The sequence below is a fragment of the Oncorhynchus tshawytscha genome, unplaced genomic scaffold, assembly GCF_018296145.1.
Source record: "Oncorhynchus tshawytscha isolate Ot180627B unplaced genomic scaffold, Otsh_v2.0 Un_scaffold_17_pilon_pilon, whole genome shotgun sequence".
NCBI classification, from domain to species: domain Eukaryota; kingdom Metazoa; phylum Chordata; class Actinopteri; order Salmoniformes; family Salmonidae; genus Oncorhynchus; species Oncorhynchus tshawytscha.
In genome coordinates this window covers 734,417-760,000 of record NW_024609830.1, presented here as the reverse complement: position 1 = coordinate 760,000, position 25,584 = coordinate 734,417, and the positions used below count along the sequence as shown (strand labels likewise).

Sequence of the window (25,584 nt, the reverse complement as noted above, 5' to 3'; positions counted from 1 at the left end):
CAGGCTCACGAAACTACCTCTTAACATCCTTTATTCTGTGCGCAATGACAACTTCTAGAATCTTGCAGTATCCCTTTAAGACCTCATTTGAAAGCCTGCTTATGAATGGTTATAACCTGCTTATGAACAGCTTATATCCTGCTTATGAACAGCTTATAACCTGCTTATGAACAGCTTTTAACCTGCTTATGAACGGCTTATAAACTATTGTTCCCGAGTGAATAAGCAGCCTATAAGCATTATTTACCAACCAAGTATTCATAATCAAAGATAGGCCTACAGCACTGGCACTAACAGGTTTCCCCAGATCAAAGCTTCGTGAGGAAGACATTAGGGACTAATTAAACAGCTCTTAAAGAGATGCTCCGGTACTTTGGCGACTAGTAAGTGTTTTTGAAACCTCCCGCTTTGGCCTGGATGTGTCGATATGTAGTTCACCCATGCATAATCTATGATCGGAATTACTGTCTTACCTCAATGAGGCACGAAACTGCTCGTTTGAAAGTGACTATTTTCTGGAAGCAGTGTTGCACCATTTACCCTACATTTCCCCCACATGGGCCAGACCCCTAGCAATTTGAGTTCCAGCCAAAGAGATTCAGCTCCTCGTAATTTGAGTGACAGCTAGCAAGAATCACACACAGCAGAGTGAAAGAGAGAGCAATGACGTGGTGCACATACAGTATCTGCACATATGTGATGTAGTACACTATTTTCGGGGACCACTTTTGGCTCATGGGTGTTTACTTTCAGAACTACTTGCTAATAAGTATACAAAAATAACGGAGAATCCCTTTAATCATACAAAATACCGTCTAGTACTACTGGCTATTTTACTATCACATGCAGAAATCATGACATAGAGAGAAAGGGGATTTATCGCAGTAGATACAGAGAATGTTGGTGATAGGTCAAAGGTTATACTCACTGGTTCAGTTCAACATCCAAGATGAACTGCTCACCAAACGCGTCCACCTGGAAGCTGGCTTGGGCCACGTGGTTCCCCTGTGAATAAAAAAATTCAGAAACGTTGTACAATCATCTCTATTCCATTGAGTGCTGAAAAAGCTTTTACAAAACAACTAACAATATACATACTGTACATGAACTTTAAGGAAAGGAAGACATTCTGAGAGACAGTAGAGCTGTGATGGAAGCTGAACCAGACCCAGACATTCTGAGAGACAGGGGAGCTGTGATGGAAGCTGAACCAGACCCAGACATTCTGACAGACAGGGGAGCTGTGATGGAAGCTGAACTAGACCCAGACATTCTGACAGACAGGGGAGCTGTGATGGAAGCTGAACTAGACCCAGACATTCTGACAGACAGGGAGCTGTGATGGAAGCTGAACTAGACCCAGACATTCTGACAGACAGGGAGCTGTGATGGAAGCTGAACCAGACCCAGACATTCTGACAGACAGGGGAGCTGTGATGGAAGCTGAACCAGACCCAGACATTCTGAGAGACAGGGGAGTTGTGATGGAAGCTGAACCAGACCCAGACATTCTGACAGACAGGGGAGCTGTGATGGAAGCTGAACCAGACCCAGACATTCTGACAGACAGGGAGCTGTGATGGAAGCTGAACCAGACCCAGACATTCTGAGGGACAGTGGAGCTGTGATGGAAGCTGAACTAGACCCAGACATTCTGAGGGACAGTGGAGCTGTGATGGAAGCTGAACTAGACCCAGACATTCTGAGGGACAGTGGAGCTGTGATGGAAGCTGAACTAGACCCAGACATTCTGACAGACAGGGGAGCTGTGATGGAAGCTGAACTAGACCCAGACATTCTGACAGACAGGGGAGCTGTGATGGAAGCTGAATGAGACCCAGACATTCCAAGAGACAGGGGAGCTGTGATGGAAGCTGAATGAGACCCAGACATTCCAAGAGACAGGGGAGCTGTGATGGAAGCTGAACTAGACTCAGACATTCTGAGAGACATCGGTGAAATGAACCATGCAAATCTGTGTAACTCATACCCTCCCACCTCCCCCTGTATTAACACCCTCCACCTCCCCCTGTACTCACACCCTCCCACCCACCCTCCCTGCTGGCTCATCCAGAAATGATTGATTGGGTTGAGGGGGAAGGTCTAATACATCCCTAGCTCTGGGCACATATGGCGCGTGGTCTATTACAGGCCCCAGGGGAAACGAGGACTTCCCACTATTGTCCCTGTGTAACTCTGAGGGAGTCCCCAGCTAGTCTAATACAGGACTAACCCCTCCCCCAGACATGGCCCACGGGCCTGAGTCAATACACACCGGACGCTGCATTAAAACCAAGGGAGTGTGTGTGTGAGTGAAATGCCGCAATCTTCACCCAAGGATGACCTTAGACCTCGGGGTCCCCTGTGACCACAGACACTATTGTTGCTATGTGTGTGTGTGTGTGTGTGTGTGTGTGTGTGTGTGTGTGTGTGTGTGTGTGTGTGTGTGTACGGTACACGAGTATGTGATTCCTTTTCAGGGCACACCTTAAAATCAAATTAAGTGAATAGAATCCACATGAAGTGGTCCCAGTAATTGTGTTCTCCTGGACCAGATTTCCCAGTTTGACTGGGCCGAGCCGAGGCACCGAGACCATCAGCGACTCCTGTTTCATTGATTAGTGCATCATAGCAGGACCTAACTCCACTGATGGAGCTAGGGGCCTAACAGGGAGTGCTGTTATCCTACTACAACACAGACAGCCTTAAATACACACACACTGATGGAGCTAGGGGCCTACCAGGGAGTGCTGTTATCCTACTACAACACAGACAGCCTTACACACACACACACACACACACACACACACACACACACACACACACACACACTCCACTGATGGCTATGGGCCGATGACTATAAGTGATTTTCCTCCACAGAAACACTAAAACAGCACTCAGCTGAGCTCTTCTCAAAGCTCCTCTTTTAAAAATGTGTACAGTAGGTTACGCCTTTAACTGAAAATAGTAGACTCAACGCAAGTCTATAAATAGTTATTTTTGTGTGTCATACGTTTAAGAATGATTTGACAGGTTCCTTTCAGATGTTATGATACCGAGCTAAAAGCAGCCGAAATCAGAGCATAATCAGACAATATGACGCTGAGAATGCAGGCTGTGTGACGAAGTGGCTGATTTGAGGTCAGTTTAAAACTCTCTCTGGGGATGACAAGAAACTCAGACTGATCAGAACAAATGAAGATTCCATCATATCTCTCTCTCTTTGTGGGGCAGTATAATTTCACCTGGAGTCACCTGATGCAGTTGTGCTGTAAATAGTGACAAAAAGACGAGGCAGTGTTTCCCCCAAAAACTTTCTTTTAGGCGGCACACAAATCTTATTTTGAAGACAAATGAAGCCAAACCAGTTTATCAGTATCTGGCACACATGTTCCAGTCCCAAGTTAACTTTTGTAATGACGTACGCTCATACTAGTAAACAAACTGAAAGGGTGCATATAAACGGAGAAAGAGCACACTCTACATTGTCACCTCACTCAAAACGTCCTATTTTTGGGGCAACTAAAACCATGGTTTGGTCAAACTATAAAGTGCATTATCCTCATGACTCCTGTAATGAAAGTGTCTGCCCTTGTGCCTGTGCTCTCGATGTCCCTCTGCTCAGGCTGAAATTTCAGGCGGTCTTTTCAAACAGCTCTTACACTAAAAGGGCACTATCATCATTTCACAGTATTATTCCAACTTCATGTGTGGAAATATATATAAAACACAGACAAATCACATGTGTTGACTGCACTGGAACAACTTAGATTTTAGATAAAAGGAAGGAATAGTGGAATAAAAATCTGATGATGTTTATAACGTGTACATTTCAGAGGTAGAGAGCCTTATGATTGTATCTGAGTATCCAGACTAGGTCTTCACATCAAATAGCCAAAGCAACCACCCAGCTAGTGAACTGTAAAGGATGCCAACCAGATAGAGAGCAGACTATCTTTAACCATCCAAGAAGCAGTGTGTCTCAGACATAGGGCCATGTGGGTTACGGGCGAATCCATTGTAAGGGCACCTTTATAATAATAAGAACCTCTCTTACCTCTTACCTCTCTCTTACTCTTACCTCTCTTAACCTCTCTTATATAAGGAAAACAAAATATTTGACCTAATTAAACATGTATGGAAGTTATAGGCCTATTTGTCTATTCATTCTAATGCATAGGCTTCATCCCCATGTGTTTCATGCATGGGCTCTTTTTCTGATCAGGCCTGAGCCTGTCTTTGTGTGTGTATGTGCATAGAAACCCCCACAATATACCACCAGGCTATCTTTATTTTGCTCAATGAAAATACATTTCTGTAAATAGACCACTAGTCAAAAGAACTAGCTTGTTATAGGTGAAAATGTGATCTTGCCGAATTCTCTGTGAAATGCGTAAAAAAGAAAAGATGATTCAACAAAAACATAAACAACATGAGAATAGCGGGATGTCTCCAATAGCAACACGTACCAAAGGCATTTGTCTCTCTGCACATAGCGGAGCTCCATCGCCACCATAACAAACAACACCACCACTGTGTAGGCTACCTGTGCGGGGCTGGAACTGGCTCTAGTCCTGGTGCTGATGACATCGTGGGTGACTTGACTGTGGTTGTGCATGCTGTAGAGCAGACGGAGAGGGACCGTGTCCTCCTTCCCGGCGAACCTGCTCGCATCACGAACAGCCTTCGCCTTCGACAAGGCGTCTCCTGCACAGGGAGGAAACAGCGATGTTTAAGATTGCGATAGCTATCCTGGCGCAAAAAAACACAGCTACAAGCGCCTAAACCAAAACATAAATCAATGTGAAATAGCACTGTAATGGTTTTGGAATAGCTTTCCTCAAATAGTTTTAATTAATAATAGACCGATTCCCTTTCATACGGTTACATTAAATGCATATTTTAGAGGTTGTTTACGTTGGGGATTCAGGCTCCCTCTCTGGCAGCATCATAACATGAAATGTGGAACATGTTATTGGTGATGCTGTTGCCATTCGGATCTATTCCAATAAAATACATAGCAATATTTGTTGTCATAAATACATTACCATTTCGAGGTATATGATTGCTGGAATGAACGATGCACATCAGTCCATAGACGCACAAAAGGGAAATCCACCATCGCCGATACATCGTCATCAGTTCTTCTTCATCTAATGGACAGAAAGAGGGACAAAAAAAAAGCGATATCCTAAAACGGATTTGGGCACCTCTCTCTTCGCTAGAGGAGGTTCGGGGTTGAAAAGCACAGATGAACGCGCGCGCTGGTCGTCTGCTTAGCGCAGTCTCTTGTGCTGGTGGCCATCGGGGTGCTCTTGCTGCCCCTGCATTGAGACGCTCCCGCTGCTGTTTCTACCGCTTGAACGCCAAGTGCATCTGAGCGCGCTGAGTCTCTATGGAACACAGAGCGGAGAGGGAGGAGAGGCAAGAGGAAGGGAGGAGAGGAGAGGTGACACATTAAAGCACATCAATATCCAGCAGCTCACTGCAGAAGCGCCTCATGCGTAAACATGAGAGGAGAACAGCGATTGCCGAGATGGGATGTCGGGAACTGTAGTGTGCACGCTCCATCTCCATACAGACCTAGACTACCTTCTGACCGCTTCTGCGCATAATCATAGAAGGGCACAATCACTGAAGGGCACGGTCAAGATAAACAAACTGTAATACTGCTATGTTGTGTAATAACAGCCCATCATGCTCTTTCTAGACTATATTCTCAGTTGCTGTATAATTAGCCAACCCACAGCCAGATGACGCTATTATTCCTTTTATATCATCTGCGTCCACCTGTAATGTGCCCAGCCGTCTGTTTATACACTGGTGTTCCCCTGCGACCGGCTCATACATTAAACATCCTCCGTTCAGGCTGCAAAAGGCATAAGTTTCCTCCTAAAATGGGTTTAATTGCCCTTCAGCCTAAAAAACGTGAAAATATAAGTACTATTTGAATAAAACACAATTTTCCACCACCATGCTAGAGTGGCTAATGCTACTTCCTGATGTTGCGCATTGTGTTTTGCCATAGATAAACTACTGTAAGCAGGTCCCCTACAAGCATACACATACACCAGAAATCATCACAACTTGATCATGTATTAAACCCCTTTAGGCCTATAGCGCATTTTAGGAGCAATCCAAAGGTAATAACATTCACAAGTGCCATATTTGGTCCCAAAACAAACCTCTAGGCCAATTGATATTTGTATTCAAGATGATCCTACAACCCAGGGGAATACAGTGCAAGAGGCATCACTACAGCCCCTGGTTCGATTCCAGACTGTATCACATCCGGCCGTGATTGGGAGTCCCATAGCGTGGCGTACAATTAGCCCAGCGCTGTAGGCCGTCATTGTAAATAAGAATTAGTTCTTACCGGATGTACCTAGTTAAATAAAAATACATTTTAAAAAAGGTCCCCAAGAACACAGTGGCCAACATCACTCTTAAATGGAAGAAGTTTGGAATGACCAAGACTCTTCCTTGAGCTGGCCACCCGCCCAAACTGAGCAATCAGGGGAGAAGGGAGGGAGGGAGTTGCAGCGACAGATTAACCTTTGTCACTGACAGAGCTCCAGAGTTCCTCTGTGGAGATGGGAAAAACTTCCAGAAGGACAACTATCTCTGCAGCACTCCACCAAATCAGGCCTTTATGGTAGAGTGGCCAAACAGAAGCAGTTCCCTAGTAAGAAGCACACAGCCCACTTGGAGTATTCCAAAAGGCACCTAAAGGACTCTCAGACCATGAGAAACAAGATTCTCTGGTCTGATGAAACCAAGATGAACCTGTTTGGCCTGAATGCCAAGCGTCACGTCTGGAGAAAACCTGGCACCATCAGTGAAGCATGGTGGTGGCAGCATCATACTGTGGGGATGTTTTTCAGCGGCAGGGACTGGGAGACTAGTCAGGATTGAGGGAAAGAGGAACAAAGCAAAGTACAGAGAGAACCTTGTGGCCAGATGTAAGCCACTCCTCAGTAAAAAGCAGTAACCAGTCCACTTGGAGCCAAAAGGCACCTAAAGGACTCTCAGACCATGAGAAACAAGATTCTCTGGTCTGATGAAACCAAGATTGAATCTTTGGCCTGACTAGTCAGGATCGAGGGAAAGATTAACGTAGAAAATTACAGAGAGATCCTTGATGACAACCTGCTCCAGAGCACTTAGGACCTCAGACTGGGGCAAAGGTTCACCTTCCAACAGAACAACAACCCTAAGCACACAGCCAAGACAACGCATGAGTGGCTTCAGGACAAGTCTCTGAATGTCCATGAGTGGCCCAGCCAGAGCCTGGACTTGAACCTGATCGAACATCTCTAGAGAGACCTGAAAATAGCTGTGCAGCGACGCTCCCCATTCAACTTGACAGAGCTTGAGAGGATCTGCAGAGAAGAATGGGAGAAACTCCCCAAATACAGTTGTGCCAAGTTTGTAGCGTCATACCCAAGAAGACTCAAGGCTGTATTTGCTGCCAAAGGTGCTTCAACAAAGTACTGAGTAAAGGGTCTGAATACTTTTTAAAAATACATTTGCAAAAATGTCTAAAAAGCTGTTTTTGCTTTGTCATTATGGGTGATTGTGTGTAGATTGAGGAGGGAAAAAACCTATTTAATACATTTTCGATTTTTTTTAAATTTCACCTTTTCTTGAGCTTACTTGAGACGCAGACGTCCCACCTAGAGCTCTAGAAATGCACATGCGCGACGCTACACGCTAATAGTATTAGTTAAAACGCAAACGTTCATTAAAATACACATGTTTGGTATTGAAATAAAGCTACAGTCATTGTGAATCTAGCCACCGAGTCAGATTTTTAAAATGCTTTTCGGCGAAAGCATGAGAAGCTATTATCTGATAGCATGCAACACCCCAAAAGACCCGTAGGGGATGTAAACAAAAGAATTAGCATAGTCGGCGCTACACAAACCGCACAATAAAATATAAAACATTAATTACCTTTGACCATCTTCTTTCTTTGCACACCTTGATGTCCCATAATCAATACTGGGTCTTTTTTTGGATTAAATCGGTCCATATATAGCCTAGATATCATCTATGAAGACTGTGTGATAAACGGAAAAAAAGAGCGTTTCATAACGTAACGTCATTTTTTAAAAGTTAAAAATTCGACGATAAACTTTCACAAAACACTTCGAAATACCTTTCTAATGCAACTTTAGGTATAACTACACGTTAATAAGCTATAAAAATCATCAGGAGGCGATGTAAATTCGATAGCCTGCCGTGTGGAAAAATGTCCGGAAAAAAAGGCAGACAATGCCTCGGGTTGGTGGTCGGAGAGAATCGGTTCCCTTTGGTCGGATCTACCAAGAATCAATTCAGATTCAAATGAGGAGACTCTATACATCCTGTGGAAGCTGTAGGTACTGCAAGCTTGGCCTCATTTAATACGGTTCACCTTCAACAATTCATGGGAGTGGCGCATGGATATTTTTTCCCATCTCCAGTGATCAGATTTTCCTGCGCTTTTCGATGAAACAGACGTTCTGTTATAGTCACAGCCGTGATTTAAACAGTTTTGGAAACGTCTGAGTGTTTTCTATCCACACATACTAATCGTATGCATATACTATATTCCTGGCCTGAGTAGCAGGACGCCAAAATGTTGCGCGATTTTTAACAGAATTTCCGAAAAAGTAGGGGGGAAGCTTAACAGGATTTATTAACCAGGTAGGCTAGTTGAGAACAAGTTCTCATTTACAACTGCGACCTGGCCAAGATAAAGCATAGCAGTGTGAACAGACAACAATACAGAGTTACATATGGAGTAAACAATAAACAAGTCAATAACACAGTAGAAAAAAAGAAAAAAAAGAGTCTATATACATTGTGTGCAAAAGGCATGAGGAGGTAGGCGAATAATTACAATTTAGCAGATTAACACTGGAGTGATAAATGATCAGATGGTCATGTGCAGGTAGAGATACTGGTGTGCAAAAGAGCAGAAAAGTAAATAAATAAAAACAGTATGGGGATGAGGTAGGTAAATTGGGTGGGCTATTTACCGATGGACTATGTACAGCTGCAGCGATTGGTTAGCTGCTCAGATAGCAGATGTTTAAAGTTGGTGAGGGAGATAAAAGTTTCCAACTTCAACGATTTTTGCAAGAATAAGAATAAGGCTGTAACTTTAAAAAATGTGGAAAAAGTCAAGGGGTCCGAATACATTCCAAATGCATTGTATGGCTAGCCCCATATCCTCCTCAACATCACTTCCACCTGCTCTCATTATCTATTGATTGCTCATTGTCAGCAAATAATCCTTGCCTCTGTTCAGGCATGTGTACAGATAGGGCTCTACCTGTGCAGAGCACATGCCCCTTCCAGTCTCCAAAGTACACTTTTCCATGGTGGTATAATTTCCCCCAAAAATGTGTAAAAAAAAAAATACAATAAATATGTAATTGTTCAAACCCACTGAACTCGAATTCGCACCTATTCTTCCGAACCAAAAATGTGTGAGTCTTGATTGTTGACCAATGACCAGCAGCGTTGCATGGGTAAAATCACTGGGGAAGCCGCCACTATTCCAGCACCATTTCAACAACATCAAATCACCTTTGCTTAGTCTAATACACTGACAACTAAAAGATACCAAAAACGATTTAGTCCAATCAACATAGGCTAAATATGTGGCTGTCCATGGTTCTGGTTTTATGCGTGGTCTTTCATGCAAGTAGAAAAACATGTTGACTCACTCTACTTGTAGAGAAACGCCAATGCCATCCTCTCTTTCATGTTGACGAAATGGTCTGTCACTCTGTCACACAGTACAAGCTTTTATCTTTTGGTGTCCTGGGCTACCTGGCTAAAAGGCCTGCTAGCTAGCTTAACTTTAATTCATGGGCAACGTTAGCTATATAACATTTGTGTTCTACATCTAGCTACATATTGAACTTCCATCCTCTCAGGCCAGGGGCACAACAATGTATAAATTAATGGTTCCATCAGAATCGCCGTTATAATCATTGTAAAGTACAGAGAATTAAGTAAAACCACAACTCCAAATCCCTATATCCATCCATGGCTAATTTAGGAAAGTACCCATTTTAGCTAGCTAGCCACTGGAGGACAACACAACGAGATGCAACAATTCAAGTTTTTCTGTCAATGATGTATGCTCTCAATGGGATTTGATACTAGTGAAGCCAAAACCCAAGCTGGCTTCCCTTGACACTTTTTTGTTGTTGGTGCTCCAGGACCATTCAATTGTGCTCGCTCAGTTTAGCTCAATGCTGATATACTTTTTCTGTCATGGGAGGCCTGACAGAAGGTTAAATAAAGGTTCAATTTCAAATGCTTATTGGCTTCCCTTGCCTTCAATGCTTTGGCAGCAACAATGTCATCCTCATTTGGACCAGACAGAATCAGATAGATGGCCTACACATGGAGACAGAGGGGAGCTGTTTCGCTCTCTCAGATGCTTTCTCCTGTGAGATACAGTCAACCTCTTACGAATTAAAGGAAAATTATGAAACACAGAGACGAAAGATAAGTTATTTTGTTTTTTTATTTGTTCCTTGGTAATTTTGGGAGGTGGGGCTGGCTTCCCTTGGCATTCATAAATACACTCCACTGACAATGACCAGTCATCAGCATTGTTGGGCAAAGGTGGTATGGGTTAAACTAAGCTTAGGTTTAGGGTAGGGATGTCCCAAGGATTCCAAATAGCCCTAACCTATCCAGATTCGTGGACAGAAAGACAGTATTACCCGGCAAAAACAGAGTAGGCCTACATTAATCATCCATATAAAATACAGTTTAGCAATCAACTACTGACTCATCATTGCCGGAACAACAGGCTACCTGGTGATGTGGTCTTGTTTCAGAAATTGCCAGTTGCCACCCAAACTTGGCCTATGTCTAAAGACGCTGTAACATCGATATTATGACTTCAACATTATGGGATGAAGATGTTACATATTCTGGCAAATGCATTACGATATTTGAGAGGCAGAACAGGGCTACCCAGCTGGCATCAAGCACTTTTTAGGCAGGCTGCCCTCCAAAGTGATGGCTGGTGGAAACGGAACGCGCTTTCTGAAATTGTGTGTACTTTACTCATCAGATTGTGCTGTTTTTCTCTCTTGTCATTTTTGCTTAATGAGTCTGTAACCACAGTGCAGATTTTTGTTGTTGTGGGGGGTGTGTCCATTTTTTTTGTTTGAGCACATGCCCCCAAGTTTAAATTGCATCTCCTATTCAGTCACTAATCACCAGCGCCACATAACAACTCCCATCTGACCCCAGTGCATTCATTTTAAAGAAATGAGGGAGAACAAGAGCACTATGCTAAATACAAGCACACAAATAAGGAAAGTCTAGAAAACCGATGCATTTCTCCTTCAGTTATGCTGAGGTGAATTCTAGATGCATTCAGTACATGAGAAAGTGCAAATACTTCTTTATTACTGTTACGGAGGGAAAGAGGAAGCAATCCCTCTCGCCTTGTCTCAGAGTCTCTCTGTGTTGGTGGCTGTATAAGAGGACGATGTGCTTTATGACAAGTTAGCCTTGAGGGAGTCCTCTCCTTTGTGTAACACAGCTTGTCCAGGGTCAGAGCTAAGTACTCTTATCTATGAGAATGTGCTCATTCAACTGATCACAGACATGTCAGAGCGGTTTAGGTAGTCTTTCATTTATCAAACAGACGTCACATAGATACCTTTTTCACCTGTACAATATGTACGGAAATGTAATGACAATTCAATAGAAGACCTTCAGTTGTATCCCTTTTTATTTTTTAAATGTTTTAAAAATGTACAATACCACATACTAAAAACACAACCATGCAGTTCCTCTGGACACCAGAACACATGCAGGCGTTGTACAGAACCGAGGATAGTGCTCCAGCCTGTTCTCCAGATAAAACCAGTCATGGTAAAAAAGCCAGGTAGACTAAAAGCTGCCATGGTTAAATCAACACAACAGTGTTGCACCACCACCCTCCCAACCTGAAGGGAACTATTCCCTTTATAGAAGTCATAGGGTTAAAGAGCCACAGTCAATGGGTTCCCATATAGATCTGCTATGTCACTCAATGAAACTGTCATACAATAAGTTCATATGGTGAGTCCGTAACAGGTTAGGGCTCATAATGGGAAGATTCTGGGTCACCCTAACCCCCCCCCCCTCTCCTCCTCCTCCTCTCTAGCTGGGGAAGGCCTGGAACTCCCAGTCTATGTCCTCACTGGAGTTGAACAGCTGGGAAATCCTCTGAACTCACACTCCATGTCCTCACTGGAATGGAACAGCTGCCAGAGGTTCAGCAGAGAGCTGCTGGGAACATTGCTTGTTTTTTCCTGCTCCTGAGCAGTCTGCTGCTTCTCAACTTTCCTTCTCTTCCGTCTGTAATCCCTGACCCTCCTCTGTAATGTCCTGGCAGGAGGAGGGGTGTGTGTCTCCGTGTCACCTGCCTCGAGCTCCGGAACACCCCCAGTATTCCCGGGAAGAGTATCTCCAGCCAACGTATCATGACTCAGTTCCCTCTCCTCTAAAGCTCTGAGCTTGTGGTGTTCTGAAGGCCCTGCCACCTTGTGCTGACTGGAAGGGACCTTCACACGTCCAGCTGGATCGCCACATTGTAAATCCTCTGTGTGACTAAATGAAGAGCGGCCATCTTTGCCTGTGTGAGTTCTCTGGCCCTGATGGGAAAATCTGGGGTTGGCGACAGAGTCAAGGGTAGAAGGGTCTATTTCTGCATTAGACACAGGTGTCTGACTCAGCCCAGCCCTCTGGGGGTGCTTGCGGGGGGATCCCTGTCGGCAGCGTTGTTTGCAGGACAGGGATCTGTGCTTGGGCTGGGGTCTGTCTGGGACGTAAGAGCACCTCTTCTCACCCTCGCTGGTGCTGTGGGGAACAGGGGCTCCGAGGTTGCGCTTCCGAGGCTGTTCCAAGGGGTTTTCCACACTCTGGGAGAGAGGGGGCTCCACTGTAGTAGACCAGAGGGACATTAATCCCCCCTTCAGCTCTTTGGTTTCCACACCTCCCTCCATCTGTTTACTGGGTCCAGGAACACATATCAGGGAGGTTATGCTGTACTTTGACCTGTGGGAACAAAAAATGACTTAGAGATGTGGTGATCAGCACAACATAGAAAATCAGGGTTGGAAAAAAAACAGGCAATCTGCAAAATGTTTCACACAACATTGCATTTGTTTTCCTAACAAACATGTAACTGAACAGCATTCAATATAAGTCTTCCGACTAGCTTGGAAAGACAGTACACCGTGCAGTACCGAAGAGCCCTTACTGCTGCTCGATCATCCTATTTTTCTAACTTAATTGAGGAAAATAAGAACAATCCTAAATTCCTTTTTGATACTGTCGCAAAGCTAACTAAAAAGCAGGATTCCCCAAGAGAGGATGGCTTTCACTTTAGCAGTGATAAATTCATGAACTTCTTTGAGGAAAAGATCATGATTATTAGAACGCAAATTACAGACTCCTCTTTAAATCTGCGTATTCCTTCAAAGCTCAGTTGCCCTGAGTCTGCACAACTCTGCCAGGACCTAGGATCAAGAGAGACGCTCAAGTGTTTTAGTACTATATCTCTTGACACAATGATGAAAATAATCATGGCCTCTAAACCTTCAAGCTGCATACTGGACCCTATTCCAACTAAACTACTGAAAGAGCTGCTTCCTGTGCTTGGCCCTCCTATGTTGAACATAATAAACGGCTCTCTATCCATCGGATGTGTACCAAACTCACTAAAAGTGGCAGTAATAAAGCCGCTCTTGAAAAAGCCAAACCTTGACCCAGAAAATATGAAAAAAACTATTGGCCTATATCGACTCTTCCATTCCTCTCAAAATTTTTAGAAAAGGCTGTTGCGCAGCAACTCACTGCCTTCCTTCCTGAAGACAAACAATGTATACGAAATGCTTCAGTCTGGTTTTAGACCCCATCATAGCACTGAGACTGCACTTGTGAAGGTGGTAAATGACCTTTTAATGGCATCAGACCGAGGCTCTGCATCTGTCCTCGTGCTCCTAGACCTTAGTGCTGCTTTTGATACCATCGATCACCACATTCTTTTGGAGAGATTGGAAACCCAAATTGGTCTACACGGACAAGTTCTGGCCTGGTTTAGATCTTATTTGTCGGAAAGATATCAGTTTGTCTCTGTGAATGGTTTGTCCTCTGACAAATCAACTGTAAATTTCGGTGTTCCTCAAGGTTCCGTTTTAGGACCACTATTGTTTTCACTATATATTTTACCTCTTGGGAATGTCATTCGAAAACATAATGTTAACTTTCACTGCTATGCGGATGACACACAGCTGTACATTTCAATGAAACATGGTGAAGCCCCAAAATTGCCCTCGCTAGAAGCATGTGTTTCAGACATAAGGAAGTGGATGGCTGCAAACTTTCTACTTTTAAACTCGGACAAAACAGAGATGCTTGTTCTAGGTCCCAAGAAACAAAGAGATCTTCTGTTGAATCTGACAATTAATCTTAATGGTTGTACAGTCGTCTCAAATAAAACTGTGAAGGACCTCGGCGTTACTCTGGACCCTGATCTCTCTTTTGAAGAACATATCAAGACCATTTCAAGGACAGCTTTTTTCCATCTACGTAACATTGCAAAAATCAGAAACTTTCTGTCCAAAAATGATGCAGAAAAATGAATCCATGCTTTTGTCACTTCTAGGTTAGACTACTGCAATGCTCTACTTTCCGGCTACCCGGATAAAGCACTAAATAAACTTCAGTTAGTGCTAAATACGGCTGCTAGAATCCTGACTAGAACCAAAAAATTTGATCATATTACTCCAGTGCTAGCCTCCCTACACTGGCTTCCTGTCAAAGCAAGGGCTGATTTCAAGGTTTTACTGCTAACCTACAAAGCATTACATGGGCTTGCTCCTACCTATCTCTCTGATTTGGTCCTGCCGTACATACCTACACGTACGCTACGGTCACAAGATGCAGGCCTCCTAATTGTCCCTAGAATTTCTAAGCAAACAGCTGGAGGCAGGGCTTTCTCCTATAGAGCTCCATTTTTATGGAACGGTCTGCCTACCCATGTGAGAGACGCAAACTCGGTCTCAACCTTTAAGTCTTTACTGAAGACTCATCTCTTCAGTGGGTCATATGATTGAGTGTAGTCTGGCCCAGGAGTGGGAAGGTGAACGGAAAGGCTCTGGAGCAACGAACCGCCCTTACCTGTCTCTGTGGGTGGGGTTACCTGTCTCTGTGGGTGGGGCAAAGTGGGTGGGGTTATATCCTTCCTGTTTGGCCCTGTCCGGGGTGTCCTCGGATGGGGCCACAGTGTCTCCTGACCCCTCCTGTCTCAGCCTCCAGTATTTATGCTGCAGTAGTTTGTGTCGGGGGGCTAGGGTCAGTTTGTTATATCTGGAGTACTTCTCCTGTCCTATTCGGTGTCCTGTGTGAATTTAAGTGTGCTCTCTCTAATTATCTCTTTCTCTCTTTCTTTCTCTCTCTCGGAGGACCTGAGCCCTAGGACCATGCCTCAGGAGTACCTGACATGATGACTCCTTGCTGTCCCCAGTCCACCTGGCCGTGCTGCTGCTGCAGTTTCAACTGTTCTGCCTTATTATTATTTGACCATGCTGGTCATTTATGAACATTTGAACATCTTGGCCATGTTCTGTTATAATCTCCACCCGGCACAGCCAGAAGAGGACTGGCCACCCCAGATAGCCTGGTTCCTCTCTAGGTTTCTTCCTAGGTTTTGGCCTTTCTAGGGAGTTTTTCCTAGCCACCGTGCTTCTACACCTGCATTGCTTGCTGTTTGGGGTTTTAGGCTGGGTTTCTGTACAGCACTTTGAGATATCAGCTGATGTACGAAGGGCTATATAAATAATTTGATTTGAATATATGTACGTTTACTTTTGATTTGGGTAGATTTTGCTCCTGTGTGGACAATTGGTAGCGCATGGGCTTGCAATGCCAGGGTTGTGGGTTCCATTCTCATGGGGAATTTAGAAAATGTATGTCGCTCTGGATAAGAACGTCTGCTAAATGACTAAAATGTAAAAATGTAAGACTACTGTACCTTGTGGTTGGAGTTTGTGTTGTTTTGACGTGACTGAAGTTGAAGGGCAGTGTGGTGATGAGCCTGTCCACCACCAGGTACTCATCACTTCTGGAGAAGGCCTTGTGCTGCTCACTCCGCAGGTGCTGCAGAATACAGACACAAGTCAAGCATTACCACAACGTCTGCTACCACTACATCAAGTACAGAAGGCCTTTTGTACATGATTAGGTCCTCGTTATAAACACGTGTTAACTATGTTTACATACATTAAAACAGATGTATTCTAACTCACAGCTTTGATGTTGTTGTATTTGAGCGTGCAGCACTCGCAGTAGCCTCCACGTTTCTTCTCCCTGTTCCTCCTGGCCCGGTCCTGCCCCCTCTCCTCACTGGCTGACACTCTCGCCCCTAGGTTCCTAAGACACCCATAGATCAGTAAGTAATAGCCAGGTCAGAGTTCAATCACATATAGTTGCCTAGCAACCAAGACTTAGCAGTTAGTCTCGGAGGGTGCCAAACAATACATAACCATTTTCTGCTGTAGCAATCCCCATAAACAACAGTAGGAAAAGCTGGATGTTTTGTTGAATCAGGTAAAACACAAATGCCAAGAAAGGGGAATATACTGCCACACTGCTTTTCTGTAATTGGTGGATTTTCTATATGTTCACAACAAGAAGGGTTAAGAAAGGTGAGGCGTTTAGTGAATGAGACTCCATACCCGTGCACTTTAGGTCTCTTCCCAGTGTGTTCCTGGTCCTCTACATAGAATGGACTGCAGGGGGGAGCTGACATTAGGTTAAACTCTGGCATGTTCGGCATGGCCAGATAAATTGGACGGTAATGTCTGGCAGAGAGACATAAGATAGATGCTATATTACATGCTCAAACACTAACAAAATGACAATAAGAATTGCCTTAATATGTCAATACTACAGACATCAGAGTCTATCATCTCTTTTATGGACCCACCTGCTGGAGTCCACTACCTTTACAAAAGGTTTACGAATCCTTCCACCTGAGCAAAACACAGAATAAAGCATTAGAGACCGTGCCTATGTCTGGGTCAAATACCTTCTCATAATGATATACAGGAGGACGGCTCATAATAATGGCTGGACGGAGCAAATGGAATGGCATCAAACACATGGGCTCCCGAGTGGCGCAGCGGTCGAAGGCACTGCCTCTCAGTGCTAGAGGCGTCACTGCAGACCCTGGTTCGAGTCCAAGCTGTATCACAACCGGCCGTGTTTGGGAGTCCCATAGGGCGGCGCACAATTGGCCCAGCGTCATCCGGGGTAGGCCATCATTGTAAAATAGAATTTGTTCTTAACTGACTTACCTAGTTAAATAAATAAAATTAAAAATGTATTTGATACCATTCCACTGATTCTGCTCCAGCCATTACCACAAGCCTGTCCTCCCCAATTAAGGTACCACGGACCTCCTGTGAGTACCAGTGTTATCGTACAACCAACATCAACCTTAATCTACTGAGACGATATACGTAGAAGGTTTTAGAAGTTCTCTATAACAATAACACAGTGATGAAGCAGTAAACAGACAACAGAGTCACATGCAGCAGGACATTATTTACCCTTATACTTCTGGAAGGCTGGTTCTCCTTTGGCCTACATTAGTAAGGAATAACACACAAGACTGGTGTAAGTGATATGTTATTCCAGGAAAGAACTGTCAAAATATAAGGCCAGAAACATGACTTACATTTTTCTTGACAGCAGCTGTGGTTGCGGTTGGCTTTTCAGCAGTATACTTATCATTCCTTTTCTTCTTTTCCATATAAGCTATTACATCTGGAATTGAAGGAAATTAAAGAAAATATTTTTTTGCATATGAGAGTATCATTGTCATAATAAGCATTATGTCAACATTTCTTATCAAACAAATGAATAGACATGTTACCATCAATGTACAGGATTTTCACTCCCCACTCCAGAGCATTGGACAGGATCTCGTTGACATGTATTCTCACCTACAGGGTAAAAACAAATAAACATCTTAACCGAAGAACTGAAATCCAAAGTATCTCCTGAAGTATGAATAAACATTTCGATCCAAAGTGCAAACTTTCCTGAAGTTCCTGACGACTATCAGTCAGAAACAATAAAAGTAACATGTGGCATTAGGTTGGAAATAGCTTGCCAAACTCATTAGTGAGGATCTTAATTAACAAACCTGCTCTTTTACAACTCTCTTCACAAAAGACTTGCCCCTGCTTATGACCACCTGTCAAATACCGGAGAGATAGGGAGAGATGGATAAATAAATATATGGATAGCTTCAGTTTTAGAGCATATCATGGAAAATGACCCCACTGAGATACAGATACCAGTGACAGACACAGAGAGGAATTGGCTCACCATGTCTGCCTGGCCCTGGGAGCTTCCTTTGAGGCTGTCTCTGTGGCTGCCGGGACGGGGGAGAGGGTTGGGGGAGCTGTGCCCAGAGTCAGGGCTTGGGACAAGTGAGTCGCGGCCATGACACTGCACATACCTGGCCTCTCTCTTATTAGACACCAGGTACTTGATCTCCTTGCTGAAGAACTTCTCCACCATCTGAGAGAGGGGACAGAGACACTGGGTCAGATGCGAGGGGCGGTCTGTGCATATTTGCACGAAATCTAAGGAAGTCTCTAGATTTTGCTCGCCTGAAGTAGAGTATATTGTGATAAATTGCAGGCCATACTACTTGCCTAGAGAGTTTTCAGCCATACTTTTGTGGCTGTATATTTACCACCACAGACAGATGCTGGCACTAAGACCACACTAAGTCAGTTGAATAAGGAAATAAGCAAACAGGAAACCACTCACCCAGAGGCGGCGCTCCTAGTGGCCGGAGACTTTAATGCAGGGTAACTTAAATAATTTCTACCAAATTTCTATCAACATGTTAAATGATCACCTGTACTCATCGCCCTCCATTTGGTAAATCTGACCACAACTCTATCCTCCTGATTCCTGCTTACAAGCAAAAATTAAAGCAGGAAGCACCAGTGACTCGGTCTATAAAAAAAAGTGGTCAGATGAAGCAGATGCTAAACTACAGGACTGTTTTGCTATCACAGACTGGAACATGTTCCTGGATTCTTTCCGATGGCATTGAGGAGTACACCACATCAGTCACTGGCTTTATCAATAAGTGCATCGAGGACATCGTCCCTACAGTGACTGTACGTACATACCCCAACCAGAAGCCACGGATTACAGGCATCATTCGCACTGAGCTAAAGGGTAGAGCTGCCGCTTTCAAGGTGCGGGACTCTAACCCAGAAGCTTACAAGAAATTCTGCTATGCCCTCCAACGAACCATCAAACAGGCAAAGCGTCAATACTGGGCTAAGATTGAACCATACTACACCGGCTCCAACGCTCATCTTATGTGGCAGGGCTTGCAAACTATTACAGACTACAAAGGGAAGCACAGCCGCGAGCTGCCCAGTGACACAAGCCTACCAGACGAGGTAAATCACTTCTATGCTCGCGTCGAGGAAAACAACACTGAGGCATGCATGAGAGCATCAGCTGTTCCGGACAACTGTGTTAACACGCTCTCTGTAGCCGACGTGAGAAAGACCTTTAAACAGGTCAACATACACAAGGCTGCGGGGCCAGACGGATTACCAGGACGTGTGCTCCGGGCATGTGCTGACCAACTGGCAAGTGTCTTTACTGACATTTTCAACATGTCCCTGATTGAGTCTGTAATACCAACATGTTTCAAGCAGACCACCATAGTCTCTGTGTCCAAGAACACAAAGGCAACCTGCCTAAATGACTACAGACTCGTAGCACTCACGTCCGTAGCCACGAAGTGCTTTGAAAGGTTGGTAATGGCTCACATCAACACCATTATCCCAGAAACCCTAGACCCACTCCAATTTGCATACCGTCCAAACAGATCCACAGATGATGCAATCTCTATTGCACTCCACACTGCCCTTTCCCACCTGGACAAAAGGAACACTTATGTGAGAATGCTGTTCATTGACTACAGCTCAGCGTTCAACACCATAGTGCCCTCAAAGCTCATCACTAAGCTAAGGATCCTGGGACTAAACACATCCCTCTGCAACTGGATCCTGGACATCCTGACGGGCCACCCCAGGTGGTGAGGGTAGGTAGCAACACATCTGCCACGCTGATCCTCAACACTGGAGCTCCACAGGGGTGCGTGCTCAGTCCCCTCCTGTACTCCCTGTTCACCCACAACTGCATGGCCAGGCACGACTCCAACACCATCATTACGTTTGCAGACAACACAACAGTGGTAGGCCTGATCACCGACAACAATGAGACAGCCTATAGGGAGGAGGTCAGACCTGGCAGGGTGGTGTCAGAATAACAACCTATCCCTCAACGTAACCAAGACTAAGGAGATGATTGTGGACTACAGGAAAAGGAGGACAGAGCACGCCCCCATTCTCATCGACGGGGCTGTAGTGGAGCAGGTTGAGAGCTTCAAGTTCCTTGGTGTCCACATCAACAACAAACTAGAATGGTCCAAACACACCAAGACAGTCGTGAAGAGGGCACGACAAAGCCTATTCCCCCTCAGGAAACTAAAAAGATTTGGCATGGTTCCTGAGATCCTCAAAAGTAGAGGTCGACCGATTATGATTTTTCAACGCAGATACCGATTACTGGAGGACCAAAAAGAGCCGATACTGATTAATCGGACGATTTTTAAAATGTATTTGTAATAATGACAATTACAACAATAATGAATGAACACTTATTTTAACTTAATAAAATCTATTTAGCCTCAAATAAATAATGAAACATGTTTTTGCATTATTTAAACCAAATTGAACAAAGTGTTGGAGAAGAAAGTAAAAGTGCAATATGTGCCATGTAAGAAAGCTAACGTTTAAGTTCCTTGCTCAGAACATGAGAACATATGAAAGCTAGTGGTTAATTTTAACATGAGTCTTCAATATTCCCAGGTAAGAAGTTTTAGGTTGTAGTTATTATAGGACTATTTCTCTCTATACCATTTGTATTTCATATACCTTTGACTATTGGATGTTCTTATAGGCACTTTAGTATTGCCAGTGTAACAGTATAGCTTCCGTCCCTCTCCTCGCTCCTACCTGGGCTCAAACCAGGAACACATCGACATCAGCCACCCTCGAAGCAGCGTTACACATGCAGAGCAAGGGGAACAACCACTCCAAGTCTCAGAACGAGTGACGTTTAAAACGCTGTTAGTGCGCACCCCACTAACTAGCTAGCCATTTCACATCGGTTACACCAGCCTAATCTCGGGAGTTGATGGACTTGAAATCATAAACAGCGCAATGCTTGAAGCACAACGAAGAGCTGCTGGCAAAACGCACAAAAATGCTGTTTGAATGAATGCTTACGAGCCTGCTGGTGCCTACCATCGCTCAGTCAGACTGCTCTATCAAATCATAGACTTAGTTATAACATAACACACAGTAATACGATCCTTAGGTCATTAATATGGACGATTCCGGAAACTATCATCTCGAAAACAAGACGTTTATTCTTTCAGTGAAAATGCCACCCCCCAACCCCTCTTTTTATCTTATATGCATAGTCACTTTAACTATACATTCATGTACATACTACCTCAATTGGGCCGACCAACCAGGGCTCCCACACATTGGCTAACCGGGTTATCTGCATTGTGTCCCGCTACACATCACCCGACAACCCCTCTTTTACGCGACTGCTACTCTCTGTTCATCATATACAGTGGGGCAAAAAAGTATTTAGTCAGCCACCAATTGTGTAAGTTCTCCCACTTAAAAAGATGATAGAAGCCTGTAATTTTCATCATAGGTACACTTCAACTATGACAGACAAAATGAGAATTTTTTTTCTCCAGAAAATCACATTGTAGGATTTTTAATGAATTTATTTGCAAATTATGGTGGAAAATAAGTATTTGGTCAATAACAAAAGTTTATCTCAATACTTTGTTATATACCCTTTGTTGGCAATGACAGAGGTCAAACGTTTTCTGTAAGTCTTCACAAGGTTTTCACACACGGTTGCTGGTATTTTGGCCCATTCCTCCATGCAGATCTCCTCTAGAGCAGTGTTTTGGGGCTGTTGCTGGGCAACACGGACTTTCAACTCCCTCCAAAGATTTTCTATGAGGATGAGATCTGGAGACTGGTTAGGCTACTCCAGGACCTTGAAATGCTTCTTACAAAGCCACTCCTTTGTTGCCCGGGCGGTGTGTTTGCGATTATTATCATGCTGAAAGACCCAGCCACGTTTCATCTTCAATGCCCTTGCTGATGGAAGGAGGTTTTCACTCAAAATCTCACGATACATGGCCCCATTCATTCGTTCCTTTACACGGATCATTCGTCCTGGTCCCTTTGCAGAAAAACAGCCCCAAAGCATGATGTTTTCACCCCCATGCTTCACAGTAGGTATGGTGTTCTTTGGATGCAATTCAGCATTCTTTGTCCTCCAAACACAACGAGTTGAGTTTTTACCAAAAAGTTATATTTTGGTTTCATCTGACCATATGACATTCTCCCAATCTTCTTCTGGATCCTCCAAATGCTCTCTAGCAAACTTCAGACGGGCCTGGACATGTACTGGCTTAAGCAGGGGGACACGTCTGGCACTGCAGGATTTGAGTCCCTGGCGGCGTAGTGTGTTACTGATGGTAGGCTTTGTTACTTTGGTCCCAGCTCTCTGCAGGTCATTCACTAGGTTCCCCCGTGTGGTTCTGGGATTTTTGCTCACTGTTCTTGTGATAATTTTGACCCCACGGGGTGAGATCTTGCGTGGAGCCCTAGATCGAGGGAGATTATCAGTGGTCTTGTATGTCTTCCATTTCCTAATAATTGCTCCCACAGTTGATTTCTTCAAACCAAGCTGCTTACCTATTGCAGATTCAGTCTTCCCAGCCAGGTGCAGGTCTACAATTTTGTTTCTGGTGTCCTTTGACAGCTCTTTGGTCTTGGCCATAGTGGAGTTTGGAATGTGACTGTTTGAGGTTGTGGACAGGTGTCTTTTATACTGATAACAAGTTCAAACAGGTGCCATTAATACAGGTAACAAGTGGAGCACAGAGGAGCCCCTTAAAGAAGAAGTTACAGGTCTGTGAGAGCCATAAATCTTGCTTGTTTGCAGGTGACCAAATACTTATTTTCCACCATAATTTGCAAATAAATTCATTAAAAATCCTACAATGTGATTTTCTGGATTTTTTTCTCTCCATTTTGTCTGTCATAGTTGAAGTGTACCTATGATGAAAATTACAGGCCTCTCTCATCTTTTTAAGTGGGAGAACTTGCACAATTGGTGGCTGACTAAATCATTTTTTGCCCCAATGTATGCATAGTCACTTTAACCATATCTACATGTACATACCACCTCAATCAGCCTGACTAACCGGTGTCTGTAGGTAGCTTCACTACTTTTATAGCCTCGCTATTGTATATAGCCTTTCTTTTTACTGTTGTTTTATTTATTTTCTTACCTATTGTTCACCTAACACCTTTTTTGCACTATTGGTTAGAACCTGTAAGTAAACATTTCACTGTAAGGTTCTATTCTGTTCGGCACACATGACAAATAAATTTTGATTTGGGGGAGAACACACAAGGTCCATCCTGAGCCAGAGTATTAATCAAATACTGTATTTAAAATGGTGGTGAAAAAAGAGACATGACAGCGGGCAGCAGTGCAAGGGGTTTCAGGGTCTCTATGAGGACCCCACATGCACAATCTTGCACAAAGTTTTGAGCTGCTGCACTCTGGAAGGAGATATAGGTCCCAATGTTCAAGAAGAATAGGAGCAGGTTGTGCTTGATTTCGTCAGCTATCAGGTTGCTGAACAGTGGGACACAGGACAGATGCAGGTCCAATACATGGTCGGACAGTTAAGCCACAGACTTTAAATATGTGTGACTTGAGTACTAACTTTCCAATGTTTTCCGTACTACATGTTTTATAGTGTAGTGTTTGTATGCTGACTTCACAAAATGAATTTCTATGTAAATGGAAAATAACTTACTGTATGTATATTGTATCAAAGTGGGTCAACCAGAGAGATAACAACTCCGGTAACAAGACAGAAGCAATCACTAGAAGAGTTATGTTATGTTATGTTCCAAAAGACTGAAAGCCACTCCTCCTCCACAGTAAGTAGACAGTAGCCACATTGGTGTGAAAGGCAGCAAGTTGTCATTTCACTTCAAAATGGTCCATGATCAGCAGTATGTCAACACAACACCTTATTAACAATTCACACAACCTGTCAATTTGAATGCCCTATTTCGCTGGCTCAGGAATGATTATCCTTAACTATCATCCACATTCAATGTGCTATAATACTTTACAGTCTATGTCATGATGTCAAATGCTAACAGATGGAAACAAATATTCACTTACCCCTCCAAACCTTTTGATATCGTTCTCTAATGTCTCTGCTCTTCTGTTTGATGGCAAATCTAAGTAGAATAGTTTCCCAGTGAAAGGCTTTTTTTGGGCAGGATACGATTCACATGGTGGTTTGGCATGGCTCTTCGAGGCTGACTTGTGCCCCTTATCAGCGAGTTTGGGGTCTGAAAAATTAGCAAAGTTAGTTTCAATTTTTGACGTAACTTTCTTGCAGATAAGGCTCATCAACAACGTAGTAATAACGTTCGCTAGTTACATGTTTAAAAATATCCCTTACCTTGTAAACGGGGTTTTGTAGACTTTTGGGTGCGTCTAGATTTCATCTTATTCAATATAATTTGAGAGGAGAATAGAATATCCTTGTATTCTCCTGTGTTGTAAGCAATAGACATGTTTACAAACTGAGTTAATGGATGCTAACGTTAATAACCGTTGTAACGTTATCTAGCTAAACTGCATAAAATCGTTAGCTTTACAAATAAAACAAACATAAGTTTAAGGAGTAATGTAAATATTGACATAGTTAGAGAAGTTTAAAATGAAAAATAGGACTTCAAAGAAAACGAACAGACCCTAGCTAGCACAAGCAAACAACAAAACCTTACCACGGCAATTTAAACTTTGTTTTTATAGCCTGTTTTTTAAACTACAGGAAGTGGAATCTGCCAGCTAACTAGCTACTAAGTAACGTTAGCTTGCTAACTCACTGGCTAAAAGTTAATATTTACCTTGTGAGAGCCTGTGGTCTTGTAAAACAATATATTTCCCTAAATTGACATTTGTTACAACCGATTTTCACGAAAGTTCAATAGTATCTTTACATTGTTTTGGTTCCGCTAAGATTACTTTGTTGCCATAATATTTTGTTGTGCCAAATATGTTCTTTCCCGCTTCGAAAAATCCCGTCATTCCAAAAAGGGGGTGTTGCTGAAAGTTATCATTGCTTTCGAATGCGATGTTTCCACATATTTTTTTCTGGCTTTTCTAAAAGTAAAAATTGATCAAGCAAGTAACTGATTACTTTATCCTTAACGAATCATTTATTGAGGAATTGGAATTTGTCATATTTATAGATATTTAGTTAGTTAGCTAGTGTAGCTGTAACTATGTGCTGGATCTCCTTGTGCCAAGAATGTGCTCTGC

At 43.5% G+C, this 25,584-nt stretch overlaps 2 protein-coding genes across 5 annotated transcripts in view; both read right to left on the bottom strand.

The window, feature by feature from the left end:
• Nucleotides 1–8,009, bottom strand: part of LOC112235368 (disintegrin and metalloproteinase domain-containing protein 22-like) — a 153,811-nt gene extending 145,802 nt beyond the window's left edge. For 3 of the 4 annotated variants that reach the window (XM_042319285.1, XM_042319287.1, XM_042319288.1), the window contains exons 1-4: nt 7,957–8,009; nt 5,049–5,153; nt 4,547–4,707; nt 929–1,005 (exon numbers count right to left, since the gene is read on the bottom strand). In XM_042319285.1, the coding sequence (XP_042175219.1) occupies nt 929–1,005; nt 4,547–4,707; nt 5,049–5,153; nt 7,957–7,996 (383 nt within the window). In that variant the 5' untranslated portion in view covers nt 7,997–8,009. Of the gene's footprint in view, nt 1–928; nt 1,006–4,546; nt 4,708–5,048; nt 5,394–7,956 lie in introns of all 4 variants that reach the window. The other variant, XM_042319286.1, reaches the window with a different exon arrangement.
• Nucleotides 8,010–11,740: 3,731 nt separating this feature from the next.
• On the bottom strand, nt 11,741–25,399 carry dbf4 (DBF4 zinc finger). Its single transcript, XM_024385426.2, has 13 exons — nt 25,170–25,399; nt 24,719–24,811; nt 24,433–24,605; nt 18,412–18,606; nt 18,227–18,277; nt 17,954–18,023; nt 17,756–17,844; nt 17,628–17,661; nt 17,003–17,048; nt 16,752–16,877; nt 16,323–16,446; nt 16,049–16,173; nt 11,741–13,068 (listed from the first exon to the last, which is right to left on the bottom strand). Exons 2-13 carry the CDS (start codon nt 24,762–24,764, stop codon nt 12,201–12,203), a joined length of 1,947 nt encoding a protein of 648 aa, XP_024241194.2. The 5' UTR covers nt 24,765–24,811; nt 25,170–25,399; the 3' UTR covers nt 11,741–12,200.
• Between the last annotated feature and the right edge of the window lie 185 nt (nt 25,400–25,584).

Excerpts from the sequence above, each read along its gene's own strand:
- dbf4 (XM_024385426.2), bottom strand. The coding sequence starts at position 24,764 with ATGAAATCTAGACGCACCCAAAAGTCTACAAAACCCCGTTTACAAG. Across the intron at positions 18,607-24,432 it reads ATATCAAAAGGTTTGGAGGG|ATGGTGGAGAAGTTCTTCAG; the intron begins GTAAGTGAATAT and ends CCCCTCTCTCAG. Across the intron at positions 18,024-18,226 it reads AGAGAGTTGTAAAAGAGCAG|GTGAGAATACATGTCAACGA; the intron begins GTTTGTTAATTA and ends TTTACCCTGTAG.